Below are 15,125 nucleotides of genomic sequence, written 5' to 3'. Positions count from 1 at the left end.
CATTCAACTGGGCATTGATTTAGCTGTTTTTATGCAAATGAGCTTTTTCCCGTCTCTATATATCTATACCTGATGAAGTATAAACTGTAGAGACAAATATAGCAAGAGAATTATCATTTTAGTCATTGATAGGAGCCATTTATATAAGGAATTACAAAGTATCAATAAAATAATGATAAGGAATACATAGTCTTATTCCAACTACATATCCTGATGGCATAAGGCTAAGACACACATATGGAATATCTTAAAACACTCCCCCTTGTGTCGCGCGCCGATATGCCGGTGGTGTTGATATGTCGCCTCGTTAAAAATCTCGTCAAGGAACAAAAATCCTGTGGGAGAAAAACTAAACTTTGATCGTAGGAGAAAAAGAGTACAACGCACCCTTCACATTTGATAGTGACATGCATGTGCTAGACTCCCCCTGTAGTTTGCACCTCCCCCTGATCTTTACATCAATCATAGGGTTCTTTCTGATTTTTACTAATCACGGACGTTTCGCTAACTTAGTATGTCAATGCTCTTTAACATGTCTTCAAATATGGAATTGCGCAATGATTAACTAGATCATGTCGTATTGTCCTCAAACATGATCTTTTACACTTAGATCTTGAGGAGAAGGACGTTTGTGAACTCAAAATATAAGTTCGTGCAAGAAATCAGATTTCCACGTAGCATGACCTTCAGTTACTAGAACAGCTGTAACTTCCTCTAGGAAATACAAATGAACTAACCGTAAAAGGTTTTGGAAACTAGACTCATTTAGCATTCCAATCGTATATTACACACATTCGGGTTCATCAGGAGCTGTTCACAAAGTCCCGTCGAAGTTGACTATTTTGCCAAAATCAGATTCTCGGACAGATTCGTCTTACTTTACGAAAACGGCCATAACTCACTAAATATGACAGTTATGATCAAATGGTTGATGTCCCTGGAAAGTAGACACATAGACCTTTCCAATGGTACCAATTTCACCATTTTCCAGTGAGTGAGATTTCTCGTAGGTCCCGTGGAATTTGACATACGAAACTTGGTAGATTCTGATTTCGCTTTTGATGTGTCTTTCTTATGTAGGGATAGAATAAGCCTCAACCTTTCATGCCATTAAGTATTGAAAAAGGAGTTACTGCCATTACATTGGCGTTGCGTGGGTGCATAGCTACACTTAGCTTTACAACTTTTCATAGCGAATGTGACACGACTCACCCCGAATTTCACCCTGAAACCCAGAGTAAGTCATGCGGGGACCACCTCCAAGGAAAATTTACTGAAAAGATTGAGAAAATCTCCCTTGAAAATGGACAACCCTAACTCGAAAATTCTAAATTACACTCTTAATACAACACGTCCAAACATCACATAATTATCCTTCAGAAATTCTAAACATAATATACAATAATCCCTAAGTATTCAGAGCTACTAAACACTAGCGGAAGCAAGTAAACACTAGCGGAAGGAAGAAAACACTAGTAGGTTAAACAGGTAACCTACTGATGAAAACTGGCGGAAATGCGGGTGACTATGCCTCGCCTCCTACTAGATCCAACCCGAACTCTGCAGACTGGGCAATTTAAAACGAAAGGCCCAGTGGAAAACATTTAATAACGTTATAGTGAGTGGACAAAAATAAAATAATAATTAAAATATTTATGTTTCCCCAAATTAATTTCTAAGGAAAAATCGAATGCATGCCGCAAGCGATAAAACTTTTATCTCATAAAATATCGAGCCTCTCAGACTCTATAATATATGTATGTATTTACACTCGTCCAGACTCCCTATATAAATTCATGGGTCTATATAGGGCTACTACGCTCGCGTCCAACGCTCACGTGACGCCTTAATGCGGTGCTACACTACGCCATTAAGGTGGACAGACGGGTGTATAAATATGTGTCCATACCCTCTATATGAATTAAACACTCAAATAGGGCTACTACGCTCAAGTCCAACGCTCACGTCACACCATAATGCGGCTATATGCTACGCCATTAAGGTGGACAGACACATATGGCTAGCTAGCATTTATATACATACTCTCTCATAAATACATATTTATATCTACCGAAAATCCCATTTTCGGTAACTCTCCAAGAGAAATAAAAATCGTCAAATTAAAATGACGTTAAAATATTCCGCAACATTAATTGTTCAACCATGAACTATAGCGTGCATTTGTTTAAAATAAACGTCCACTCACAAATTAGGCCTAAGCCTGATGTCGATCTGGGGTCTCGTCTGCTCGAGCCTCCTCACGTCCTGTTCCAAATATAATATTAATTTCCCAACCAATAATCCAATATTTAATCAAAATAGGCAAAATTACCCGAGAGCCATAAATGCGCTCATCATTGCCTAACTTCGATATTCTTAAATCGGAACGATCCGAACTTAAATATCATGCTCAACAGTCGTAAATACAACCTCCCCAAAATACGACTTAAATCCTACGACCGGATTCTACATTAATTAACCGCCAAAAATACCAAACTTCGGAAATTCACAAATCTATCCAAATCTCATCCAAAAATTCCATAAATCACATCAATATAATCCCCTTAATATTCCACATTTAAAACCCTAAAAATCTCTTAACCGGCGGCGGCTCCGCCGGCAGCGGCGGCCGGAGGCCAATTCCGGCGACCTCCAAAACCTATGAAATTTTGACAGAATAATCCTCTCATCATGCTCTACAAATTTCCTAACTAGCACAACCACCAATTCCAAGCCTAACTAGGGTAATCGACTAAAAACATCAAAAACGCCATAAAACTTCCACCTCAAATTTCTCCTTACCTAGCTCAAGAGGAAGTGAGTCCTTTTAGGGCAAGGCTGCTGGGTTGAAGGGCTACAAAACCGTACCAAGCTTGCCCGAATTGGTGGCCGGAGGAGGGAATTCCGGCAACGTGAAACCTAACACAGTCAGACCTCTCGGGCCCGATATCTTCCTCACGGCGGCGCTAGGGGAGCTGTCACCGGTTCAAGAAGGTTGCTGGGTTGATGGCCGACCGAACGGGACCGGTGCGGCGGCGGTTGGTGGCCGGACGGCGGCTGGCCGGCGAAGGAAAGATCGGCTGCGGGAGGGAGTTCGGGTGCGGGAAAACCGGGAGGGAGAGAGAGAAAAAAGAGGGCTGGGCTTGACCACCCCTTGGCCCGGTCCAACCTTCTTATTCCACCCAAATCCAAAATAAAACACCCCGAAAAAATAATACCCGAATAAAAATTACCTTTTACTAGCTAAAATTTACCATTTTTACCGTCGTCATATTTTCTCCCACAAACAATTCCCCGAAACTAATCATCTCTTAAAATACCTCTAGGGACCAATTAAACTATTAACTCAATGACGGGGACGGTAAAATTCTTATTATAATTAAGCTAGTAAATAAGGTAAAAATATAAGGGTCGGGATGTGACAGAATGAGATGTCAAGTCTTTCGTATTGTGTTGAGTACATTGATGCGTCTTATTGTACTTAGATGGGGTAAATGTAGGCCTCACTTGCTTTAGACAAAACAACGAATCTCTCTTTAGAGTAAAGACTTTGACTAATCATGGGGTATATGTAGGCCTCACTTTCATTAAAGCACCTAAGCCGATTGATGGAAAATCATCATCAATACAGTCATCGAGTGCCTTTTCGAGACCGTGCCTTCCCAAAATCTTTTTCATTCTTAACTTTAGATGTTGATACATATTGGCATCTCTTAATCCATCAAGGAGTCCATGTAAATCCGGAATGACCACGCAAAGGCATAATTCACCATATCCCTTCCAAATCAAGTAGAGCCCATGTGCGTTTCAATACCTTTAGGAAACGCGTGCTCCTGTGGTCTGGAGCCACTTGATTCGGCTGAATGAAGTCTGTTTAAGACCGTCATGTATATCTCTGATCCCGTAAAGATGTTATGACCACATTTATAGGCTGCATATTCAGTTATTCAGAAACTACTAAACTGACAAAGTAGTGGAGTTCAATGACATCCATTACGAGAGCATTTCTCATTGTAATCGATCTCAATGCATGTCAGTGAGAGACCTTGCACCATAAGGTGAGTCTAAACTCTTGTTCTCACTACGCTATCTAACAAATGCATAGTTGATAGGGTTTAGCTTATGGTGTCGGCATCACCTGCCCAAGGACTTATCTCTTTGTTAATGTTGGATCGCATCTTTCCATTAGGCCAATCAACTAAGTTGATATCCATCAACGAAGGATGGTTCGATAGTAGACTCATTATCCCACGTCCTCATGTACACTAGTGTAATACTTGTAGAGATCTCTATATGGATTGGATTTGACATTCAGGCGTCCCCCAATGATAATCACAATTCAAACTTCATGAGACGGATATGAATATTACTGATCAATGAATCAGGTTGTGTCAAACTCGTTTTCTTCCTAGTGCGAGAAAGTATCGAACCTAAGGGCCTTCCTTCTTTTGGGGAGCCACACGGCTTTGTGACACCAATTTTGCCACTGTATGGTGTCACCATTTAACCGTTTATGGTGATGGTGCCAAGACCAACTTCTTTTGGTCGCGCCATTTTCTCTTGATAGGACATCAATCTTTGTAGACATATTTGCAACATGTGATCTCGTCACTTTAACACTTTAAGCATTTAGGATCAAGATGAGACTTAATGGGGACAAACCACGACAATTCACGTCGTTCCACTTGAACATTTGCGTTCTTATCTCCCCCTAACTGTAGGAATACTGTCTCATCAAAGTGACAATCCACAATATAGTGGTGAAAAGATCGCCTGACAAGGTTTCTACATAGGCGGATTAAATAGTTGGAAGTTCATATCCAACCAACCTAAGTACTTATTTATCTCAAATGACCCATCATTGTACGCAGTGGCAGTGCGATTTGACATGACACCTAGAAATAACATCTAGCCGAGCTCAAGGATTGGAGATCCGTTTCAATCCTGCCGAGCTCAAGGATTGCAATTTCGTGTCAATCCTCGTACACAGTCAAGAGCTGTAGTACAAAAATATTCAATGATGGTAAGTCGTAGATGAATAATAAAGCTGCATGCAAATATTGTATTGCCCCAAGACGCAATAGAAAGATTGGTGCGCATCAATAATGTTTGAGCGACAAGCTAAAGTTGCTTGGTCGTAGCCTCGGTGAGACGGTATCGCATGTGAACATGGGGTATATGACACTTCAATTTATATCCCGATAAACTTCTTTAAAGAATGGGTAGTGAGCCCGTAGAAGTATAAGCAGCATAAGCAGCATAAGCAGTAGATAATAGTGTAACATGTGACCGGTGTGTTAACACTTCAACCAACACCGTAAAACATAAAAAGATGTCTGCAAATTAGTTGTATCTATCTACATAATTTGATGTAAGAATGAAATGTTCACTTTTGTGTAATTTAACGTAGGAGGGTCTCACTCCTAATTTAGCTAAAAAATAGGTTTTCAAAACGAGCAATGAGCATTGTAGGGGGCCAATGAGACATCGAAGGAAGGCCAGTGCACCTCAATTGCTTGAGAAATTGACCGGACGGCTTCCGGGAAGTTGGAACCGTGTTCGGGTGACATCAATGTCCCTAGGGTGCCGCCATTTACAACCATGGCGTCACCATCATGCTTCATGGAGAAGCTAGATCCTGAATGTCTTCGTTTTGAGCGGAAGAATGGATGTCTAAGAGAATTTCTCAAAATTTGGACCATTATATCTCTTCCAGGATGACCGATTTGGTCAAACCAAAGTCTATATGAGTTGGTGTCCCAAATATCATGTTTGGCGACAGCATGTGATTCGATATTCGAAATCATAGTGACATATGGTCCACTAGATTGAATCATAAACTTCTCTAAGATGCATTTTTGTCCACATTCATGAGAAGATATACACAAAAGAACTCTTGTTCATTCTCACAATGTGTTTTCAAATGAAAACTATTAGCATGAATGTCTTTAAAGCTCAACATGGTTCAGTTGCCTCTTAATGCATAGAAGGCATCTGTGACGTTGATCATGGTACCATAAGGTATCAAGATGTAAGCTAAGCCACATCCCTAAATGACCGGTATGATTCAATTATTGTAGTCACAAAAGATTTACAAGACACAAAATCCAGAGACAGTTGCCGGTGCCTTAGAATGTTGTGGGTAGTTCCACTATATGCGAAGCACTCAATGTCTCTATGAAATAGATCTACAAAATGGAGTAGATAGGAGCGTAAATAGTTCCACTTGAACCATTTAGAGGGATTGAAAGAAGCTACAAAAAACTGCAATCCCGAGAGTGCATAAAAATTTCCGCGTAGAATGACCTTTGTGCACTAAAACAGCCGTAACTTCTTCTTTAAAACAGATATGGATGAACCGTGAAAAGTTCTGAAAACTAGACTCATAGAGCTTTCCAGTGATATAAAGCTCACTATCTGGTTCGTCCGGATCTATTCACAAAGCTCAAACGAAGTTGACTGTCCAGAAGGGACAGATTGCTGTTTTTAGCAGATTTGGCATTGGCAAAGCTTTGAAGCTTGCGGATGGCATGTGGGCATAAGCCGAAGCCAAAATGATGTGTATATGATCAAAATCAAGTCCTTTTGGTCTTTCCAAGGTTGTAAACTCTATGACTAGTTAGCGAAAACTAACTCATAGGACCTAGAGGATTCGATCATGATGATAATTGTCCGGTTTTGATAAGTCTTTAACGTCTTTTACAAGATAGAAATTGGTTTAATAGCGTATGGGGATCCAAAATCAAAAGCTTTCGGTAACTCCAAGTCAGTATGACCAGGCATGTCCGTGGAGGGTCGGTAGTGCGAAGCACACTTGAAACCATTATCTCCTTAATTTCGAACAGTTCTAAGACATCACACTAAGCTTGGATGAGCCTAATTGAACAACTGATGATGGAAAATCTGCTATAGGGTAGAAGACTTAACCGGAAACACGTTGGTGATCCTCCTTGAGGATGCAAGGCCGTGCATCATCTTCACTTGGAATAGACCAAAACGGCATAATCTACCCATGTAAATTGTAAATATGCCATGCTTTTAAGGACGAATTAAAAATGTACATCTTGTTTATAAATCAATATGAACCATAAGAGGAGAATAGTTTCATAACTTCGAAAAAATTCTCAAAGCATTCATTATTGCTGATGTGAGTATATATCGAGGTCTCGAATAAACAAAGGGCATCGATATGACGTCTTATTACATATAGCTTGAAAAGAAAATCAATGTCTAGCCAATGATTTCAAAGTCAAGGGTAGCTAGAGCTGGATCCAAATCTTTGAAATCCGCGATCATGAGGATGACGTTATTGTTCTCACATTGATTTTCCGTACCTTTTTGTATGCATTCACAATTTGAGGATGAGATTGACAATCTTGAACTAGTGATCCAGAGATCCAAATGGTTGCATTGTCCTAAGCAGGCGTGAGTAGTTTTGACAGATTGGTGTCTAGATTGGGAGTGTCGCCATTAAGGCCGGCGGCATCTCCCCCTCTTTTCTAGACATCGGCGCGGCGTTTTCTGCTGTTGCCATGACGCATATTGTTGTCCCCACATTAGGGCACAATCTCAAATACATTTATTGCATTAGCATATATACAATTCTCGTTTGCAATTGTATGATTAAAATCAAGTCTCGTTGGTAATTCCAAACTAACTTGGTGGGCCTACAGAACTTTATGATGATCGAATCCGCTAAAGATCAAGATGCCACGGAATATCTGGTACGGCTAAAATAGCCTCACAATTTAACCCTACAAAAGATTGTCGATTGTAGTATAAAGAAGCAAGGATCGTTCATTGCCAGAGATTGAGGGTATTTAATTTCACACACAAAAACAATGTCACAAAAGTGTCTACTGTTCCTGAAGAACAGCAGACTAAAATATAATTAACTACCTAATTTAACCTACTCAGAAAATTATGAAAATTTATAAAACTAAACTAGACACACAGAATAACACGCACACAAAATTTTAGGGGATTTGGAGTTTTTTTACTATACTAAATAAATCACGAAATACAGAAGACAGAAGAATAAGAAAACAGTTTTGATTTGTAGTTTGAGAAATATGATAGAGAAGAGGTTAGGGATTTAGGAAATTCACCACCGAATATGCTTCAAAACAAAGTCCACAGAACCAAGATTCTAATTACTAAGTTATGAAAAGGTTCAATCAAGAATAAACCGTGAACGCACTGCGTAAATTCTTATTACTTCCATTAACTACTTATGCAAGATGAACGCACCATTACTAAGCCTTTAGAATAACCAATCAAGGTATAGACGTTATCCTATCAATAAATTATTCTAAGCATTAAGATCAACAGAAGTGATTGAACAAGTATGCAAAACTAGTGTGGAACGCCTACCGAGCATGCAAGTCTCTCTATTTGGTTTCATCTATTGTCCTATAGGTTTTACTACATTGAATTAAGCCGTATTAACCGTTTAGGAGATTAAACAACCTAATTCTAGCCCCACTTACAAGTTCATAATGTTCTATGTATGCATCCATGAACATAAACAAGCAAGAGTTCTCTATAAACCAAAACCAAACAGACAATCTATAACTAAGTAATTACGAAATCAAGGTTGTGAAACAAAGTTTATTGCATAATTCGGGGCTTCAAACCTCCACCTCTAACTAAGATAAACTAGCCATACATCGTTGTAGAAATCATACAGAGAAAATAAATCATATTCGAAAGTTAAAGATTACAAAGGGAAGAAGAAAACTGTGAATGGCAGGAGTTGACAATGATCTTGGCGACTTCCCCTTGATGGATTCTTGTGCGATGCAGCAACGTGAAGGCTCTCTTCAGTATGACGGCTTTTTCATCGTTTTGGTATTACGGTTTTGCTTTAAGTAGTCTCCAAGTCTTCAAAGCTTCCTTTTCAGACTATGTTTCCTTCTTTGACTAGAATCAATGTTTAGGCCATCTTTTGAATGTCTTCCACATATAATCTGGGCTTGGTTTTTGGGAAAATTATATTAATGATGTCACTCTTCAAATTCGTGCAAAAACCCCCAAGAAAGATTCTCAGAAACCAGCCCAAACACTGCCTGGAACTTGACTGCTGCACAGCTTTCCCGGAACTGCTGAATTTCTGTCCAACTTTGGAGCTTCATAACTCCCAGATGACATCACCGATTTGGATGATTCTTGAGTCCAAATTGATCTACAAATGCTCCTCTACAAATCTGGGCAGTCATCTTGGTGAAACCATTCTCATAACCTCATGGAAATAGGCCTTGAAAACCGGAGAAAATAAGCAGAAACCATTTTTCAGCTTTTTGTGTTTGCAGCTTCTGTTTTGGTGAAGTGGTTCTGTCGCATTTCCTTGATATTTTTGACCATGTGAGTGATCAATCTCCATCCTTGACATCTCTACTTCGTATTGGAAGCCTTGCTTGCATCACTTGAGCACATATTTACATTATCTTGCTCCACGAAGTACCTAAAAAAATAACAAAGTTAAAACGATCTTTTTAAAGAAAAATAGCTAAGTTAAATGCAAAGGTTAAACTATAAAATCGTCGCATTTTATGCTCCTATCAATATCATCGACGATATGTAGTCAAATAAGGTGAGAAACAATCCACTTGACTTAATAACTTAACAAGTTGAGTTAGATGGACATTTCAAGAAACGCTCTATAAGTACATTCCACAGTACTTTGTGGTCATTACTCTTTGCACAGATTACCATTGAAGGCTTTTGTCGATGTGGCGCTTTAAAACTTTGAGCGCGTGAGATGTGAAATCTCGGCATCTAGGCTTGTTAGCCTGGGGGTCAAAACATGTGGTTTAATTCTTTCCAATGAAAAATTCCACATATACCAAGCGAAGATTCACCTTAGGTATCGAGTACGTCAAAACTCAATGAGCAGAATGTTACGTTGCACTTGCATACAAAACCAAGTTGTTGTGAGACTCGATAGAGGTCACAAATGATGATTTTAATGGTTTGTCTTACGGATTGATCACACGCAATCCGAAAAAGCAGCGAATTGATCAAACACAATTCAAAAAAGACCTCGGATTGATCAAACACAATCCGGAGAAAGGTTGGAGTTGATCACACACAACCCGGACAAGGAAACAAGAGTGATCAAACACACTCTTAACCCGCGAATAAAATTCTGGGATTTTTACCTGCACGCACAAAATCTCAAGCATAGAATGGAGATGGAGAAGGGAGGAAATGACTTTATCCTTCCCGAGTTATTGAACTTGGGAAAGTTTAGGGTTTCAAAACATACTTTTCGAAACTTCAAACACTTGAAGAAGTCGAAAATTGTAGTTGGAGGAAACCAAGAATCGTCGGCGGGTGGCGGCCAAGGGATTGGCAGCCGGTGATGTCGGACGGTAGCCGAGAAAACGGGCGGCGGTGGCTGCAGTCGGACATAGGAGCTGAAAAACGCTTTTTTTTTTAGGGTTTCGGAAAAACAAATGGTGGACTATTAGTTATAGGGTCAGAACAAAGTGCATGATAACGAGTTGAAGTATAAACTGTAGAGACAAAGATAACAAGAGAATTATCATCTTATTCATTGATAGGATCCCTTTATATAGGGAATTACAAAGTACCAATATGGTAATGATAAGGAATACATAGTCATATTCCAACTACATATTCTAATGGCATAAGGCCAAGACACACATAAGGAATATCCTAGAACAATACTAACATATTTTTTAAAATGAGATATTTAGATTAGGGGAAGCAGCCTACCAATCTAAGAACATTATGAACCGATTGTGGCTCGCAGGAATCCAATTAACATCTGGGTCCAAGCCAAATATCATGTGAGAGGAGTCAGATCTCGCTGGCTTAAGGTTTTCCACTATGTAAACCGGTAGATATTCATACTCTTGTAGAAGCTGACACTATTTACCAACGTCATATGGGTCACTTAGATCCCCAGTATGCAGTAGTTAAATTATTATTTTTTGGCAAACAGTATCAACTAACATTGAACCAAAGAGAAGTTACAAAACCCAAAAAAAATTGGGTTGTAACAAAGAATAGACATGAACAATAAAAAGCTATACAACAAAACATGACGGGTAAGAACCCAAACCCAAACAACAACAAAAACCAAAGTGACTAGTATAGACATAGTAATGACAAGACACAAACCAGGTGAGCCCAAACCATCCCACGTCCCTCACAGCAGTATAGAAGAAACCCAACATCAGCTCTTGGCTTACCAGAACTGATCGGCGCCCCGTCGTGAAGACCGAATCAACCAGAAACACGATCCTAGTGTATCCAATAATCACTAGAAATTTCAATAACGCTTCCAAACAGAGAGAGCTAGCCCAACAAATAGATCTCCAGATGTAAATTCAAAAAATACATAACTCAAACTTTCTTCGAATCGGATCTTCCGCTACAAATTCAATAGGAAAAACTAGTTCAACATAAAGAAATGTGAGATCCACGAAGAGATAGACACCCAAAGGCTGCATGTTCAAAATCTTGTAGAATCACTGAGTGCACTAACGAGCAAACCCTGGTTTGATTAGAGATCTAAAGGGCCGCAAAGAGAGCTTATATACAAGTTTATGATAATACTAAGGCCTCGTTTGGTTCATGGAAAGGAAAATAGTTCCTTTATTTTTCCCATGAGAATGGAAAGAGAACGGGAATGAAGTTTTCGAATAACTTTTCATTCCGATGTTTGGTAACACAAAGGAAGTCATTGGAAAAGTTGATATGAATATAATAAAGTATTCTGTTGTGAGTAATAAATGTTGGGAAAAAAAGAAGGAAAGTGGTTCCTTTGGATTTTGGAAGGAACCACTTTCCCTCATAATTTCCCTTCAGCTAGGAAAGTGGTTCATTTTATTTTGCTTTCCCAAATGCATGAAAGGAACCACTTTCTTTTCCTGATGCCTATTATCCACGAAACAAACGAGGCCTTAGAGTTGGCTAGAGATAAAGGTAAAGATTTATACCATATGCATGTCCCATCGTGTTTGTGTCTCTCAATCCAATTTTCACAGCCTAAATAAAGGAACATTAACATCCAATTGAGTTTTGGTGTATCTTGCTTTGCAGCATATATTGGGTATCTTCCAAGCCAAAGTAGAAAAACTGCCAATCAAATGAATCTAACCGGATGTGCGAACTGATCAAACAAAACTGTATATATACACAAAAACTTCTCCAATTCATGCGACTGGAAAAGCCCATCAACGCATTCGTCATGGTCGCGCTGAGAAGTGAGAAGCGTGATGAGATTATCATAGGACCCTTTTGAAGCTCCAAGTTCATAGAGTACGTGTTTGATCAGACAAATCGATCTCCGGGCAATCGTTGAGAGCGCTCTGCATGTGCTTGAAGATTCAAGCTAAAAAGGGTCTTGATTTTGTTCTGGGTTTTTGAGAGTGAGGCCAGAGTTTGGTTCATTGTGGACGGTGGCGGAATGGTGGTGATGGTTTGGAAACAGAGGCCAGGCTGGCCAGGGCTGTGAAGGCGTCAAGTAGAGAGATCGGAGCAAGCTATCTGTTACTCTGTCTGAGAGTGAAAAGAAAAAAAATTGTAACTAAAAACAAATCCTGCGGGCTAGGCGGACAGGACATGGGCCTAGGCGGAATCGATGTGGGCTGAGACTGCGGGCTGGAGGATCCAACATTTTAAAAACTAAAACTAAAACTAAAAGGTCAGTATTATCCCCACGTATCCGGTGTATTTACGAATACGTATACGTGGGGGGTAATAACGACTTTTCGTCCCTAGCGGCAGAAATAACAAAAGCGCGCAACGAACGACCTGAGAGTTCGCCGCAATGGCAATTCTCTCCAACTCAAATTAATCAATAATCTTGAGGTTCTGAACGCAGTTTTATGATCGTTATAGAAATTGGGATGAATTGCATGCTTGTTGGGAATTGTGATCGTTATCATTGATGCCCGTATCATGTTTCCAGTGTGTATGTTTCTTGTTCTTGTTCTATTATTCTTTCTATTCTTGAATGATGAAAATGATCCTTATAAATTTATGATTTCAGCTTCGATGAACTTGGAGGAGTCCAGAAGATAATACCCGATACCACAATTATCAGGAAATGGAAACACAAAATTGAAACAATTGTTATCACACATGGCATGGCCATCAAGATCACAGATGGTGCGTTGCCTTGGGTACGTAAAGTTTCATTCTCATTCGTCTAAATTCTGTTTTGCCTGCCCTATTTTTAGTTTAGTAGAACGAAAACTTGTTTTTGACTTAATTGTCCTGGGTTTCATGTTTTTAGTTGACACATTTTTTTTGCTCTAAACAGGTGCTCCCAGCTTTGGATCCCCGTACGCCAATATTTGCATCATCCTTCACCATGGAGGTACTTAAGTAACTTTAATTTGTGTTGTTTTCAGGAGCTTCCCATGTCATCCATTCTTTTTCAATATGTAATATGAATAGCCCTCCGTAGTTTTGACCTTCATAAACTCATAGAATGTCAATACTTGCCTAACAGCTATGATCTTTATTCTTCCACTCATTGATCTTTACTTTATACCATCAGTCTATGAGTCTTTCGTGATGAAGATCCCTGTCCTCTTGAGTTCATAGATTCTAAAACACTTTGTTGTTAGCATGTTGCTCAAATTTTAACATCGTTACATTTACAGCTTGTTAGAATTCTTCTGAAGGAAAATTGGTTTTTTGTTCCATCTAGACTCGATATGTTCAGAACAAAGAGGAAATTTATGGCCGGGCCATTTCAAATTAAACTAGCCTGAGTGACGCAATCCATTCCAGACAGTTTTGGATTAGTTATTAGCTGTGCTGATGGTACGATTCTTCGTACTGGGGACTGACTGGAAGGTAACGTTTCCTTTCAGACTATGTTTTCTTCTATATATTAGTCTCAAGCTGAATAACAAGTTATACTAAACAGATTGATGAGTCACCACTTGATGATCAAGGTTTTGATAGTGAAGGTTTGGATGAACTTTCAAAAGGAGTAACACTGGTATGCCCCTGCTCTAGAAATCAGAATTGGGTTTCCATTATATCTGCTGTCAACATCGAGTATATAAAAGGTTAAAAGCCATATTGACAATAACCTTAGCTGAGGAATATTTTTTATCTCCTGACGATATTTTCTCACCATAAGGGAAGTTACTGCATTACTTCTCCGCGCATACTGAGTAACTAGGAATGACATGTGAACCATGCAAATATACTATTTCATGGAGGAAAGAATTTAGTCATCAATTTATCGACATTATTTTTAGATGATGAGTGACTCTACAAATGTTCTCTCACCAGGAAGGACAACAAGTGTATCCACTATCCTCAGTGGCAGATGCACTGTTGAGGCATATTTCAGCAACTCAAGTGAGGTTTATTACTACCCAGTTTGCTTCAAACATACATCAACTTGGAAGTGTGAAAGCTGCTGCTGATGCTATTGGTAGAAAGTTGGTAGGTTCTTCTGAATGTGAATGCGCTGTACTTCTTTTCTTTTATATACCTTGATGTGTTGAGTAATTGTTACATTGTATTTGTAGGTAGTTGTCGGTATGTCCTTGAGGACATATCTTGATGCAGCTTGGAGGGATGGGAAGGCACCAATTGACCCATATCAACCCCGGTGAAAGTGGAAGATATTGATTCCTATGCTCCAAAGGATTCGCTAATCGTCACAACTGGCTCTCAAGTGAGTTTTGTCTATATAGCTTCCGCTGACTGCTTCATTCCATAAACAGAAAGATTTTGCTTGACCTTTTTGCTTGCAAATGACTATATATGCTGTTGTGTCAGGCAGAACCACTTGCGGCTCTAAATCTTGCATCATTTGGAAGTAGTCATTCTGTTGATCAAGGTAGATATAATTTTATATTCTGCTAAGGTAGTAAACTCTACTTATAACTTATAAGCATTGGTTTGGTATCCAATTTCACAATTTGCCTACAATGCACGCATTTATGAGCTTTTCTTCTTTACCTTCTTCCAAGCACGCAATGGGAGAATGTGTTATGCCTGGAACGGTTAGTTTTGCTTGAATTCATGGTGGATTAGCACTGCGAAAGTTGTGTTTTCCGTTCCTCAGATTAGACTGCAGTAGTCAGATGTCAGAATGTGCATGCAAAATTTCCTTGTTCTGT

General features: G+C 39.3%; 1 protein-coding gene across 1 annotated transcript; it reads left to right on the top strand.

Moving 5' to 3' along the window:
- The first annotated feature begins 13,073 nt into the window (after nucleotides 1-13,073).
- Nucleotides 13,074-14,615, top strand: LOC101308559 (ribonuclease J-like). The gene is made up of 6 exons (XM_004295726.1): nucleotides 13,074-13,157; nucleotides 13,298-13,354; nucleotides 13,691-13,839; nucleotides 13,913-13,987; nucleotides 14,287-14,442; nucleotides 14,529-14,615. Exons 3-6 carry the CDS (start codon nucleotides 13,804-13,806, stop codon nucleotides 14,613-14,615), a joined length of 354 nt encoding a protein of 117 aa, XP_004295774.1. The 5' UTR covers nucleotides 13,074-13,157; nucleotides 13,298-13,354; nucleotides 13,691-13,803.
- Nucleotides 14,616-15,125: the final 510 nt, after the last annotated feature.

The sequence above is a fragment of the Fragaria vesca genome, linkage group LG3 (assembly GCF_000184155.1).
Source record: "Fragaria vesca subsp. vesca linkage group LG3, FraVesHawaii_1.0, whole genome shotgun sequence".
Lineage (NCBI taxonomy): Eukaryota > Viridiplantae > Streptophyta > Magnoliopsida > Rosales > Rosaceae > Fragaria > Fragaria vesca.
Note: the sequence above shows the minus strand (reverse complement) of the source record. Positions and strands in the feature narration are given on the sequence as shown.

What these genes read in the sequence shown, in the direction of transcription:
- LOC101308559 (XM_004295726.1), top strand. Translation starts at nt 13,804, where the DNA reads ATGGTACGATTCTTCGTACTGGGGACTGACTGGAAG. An exon ending in TACTGGGGACTGACTGGAAG is followed by an intron (nt 13,840 to 13,912) that starts GTAACGTTTCCT and finishes TATACTAAACAG; the next exon opens with ATTGATGAGTCACCACTTGA. An exon ending in TTTCAAAAGGAGTAACACTG is followed by an intron (nt 13,988 to 14,286) that starts GTATGCCCCTGC and finishes TTCTCTCACCAG; the next exon opens with GAAGGACAACAAGTGTATCC.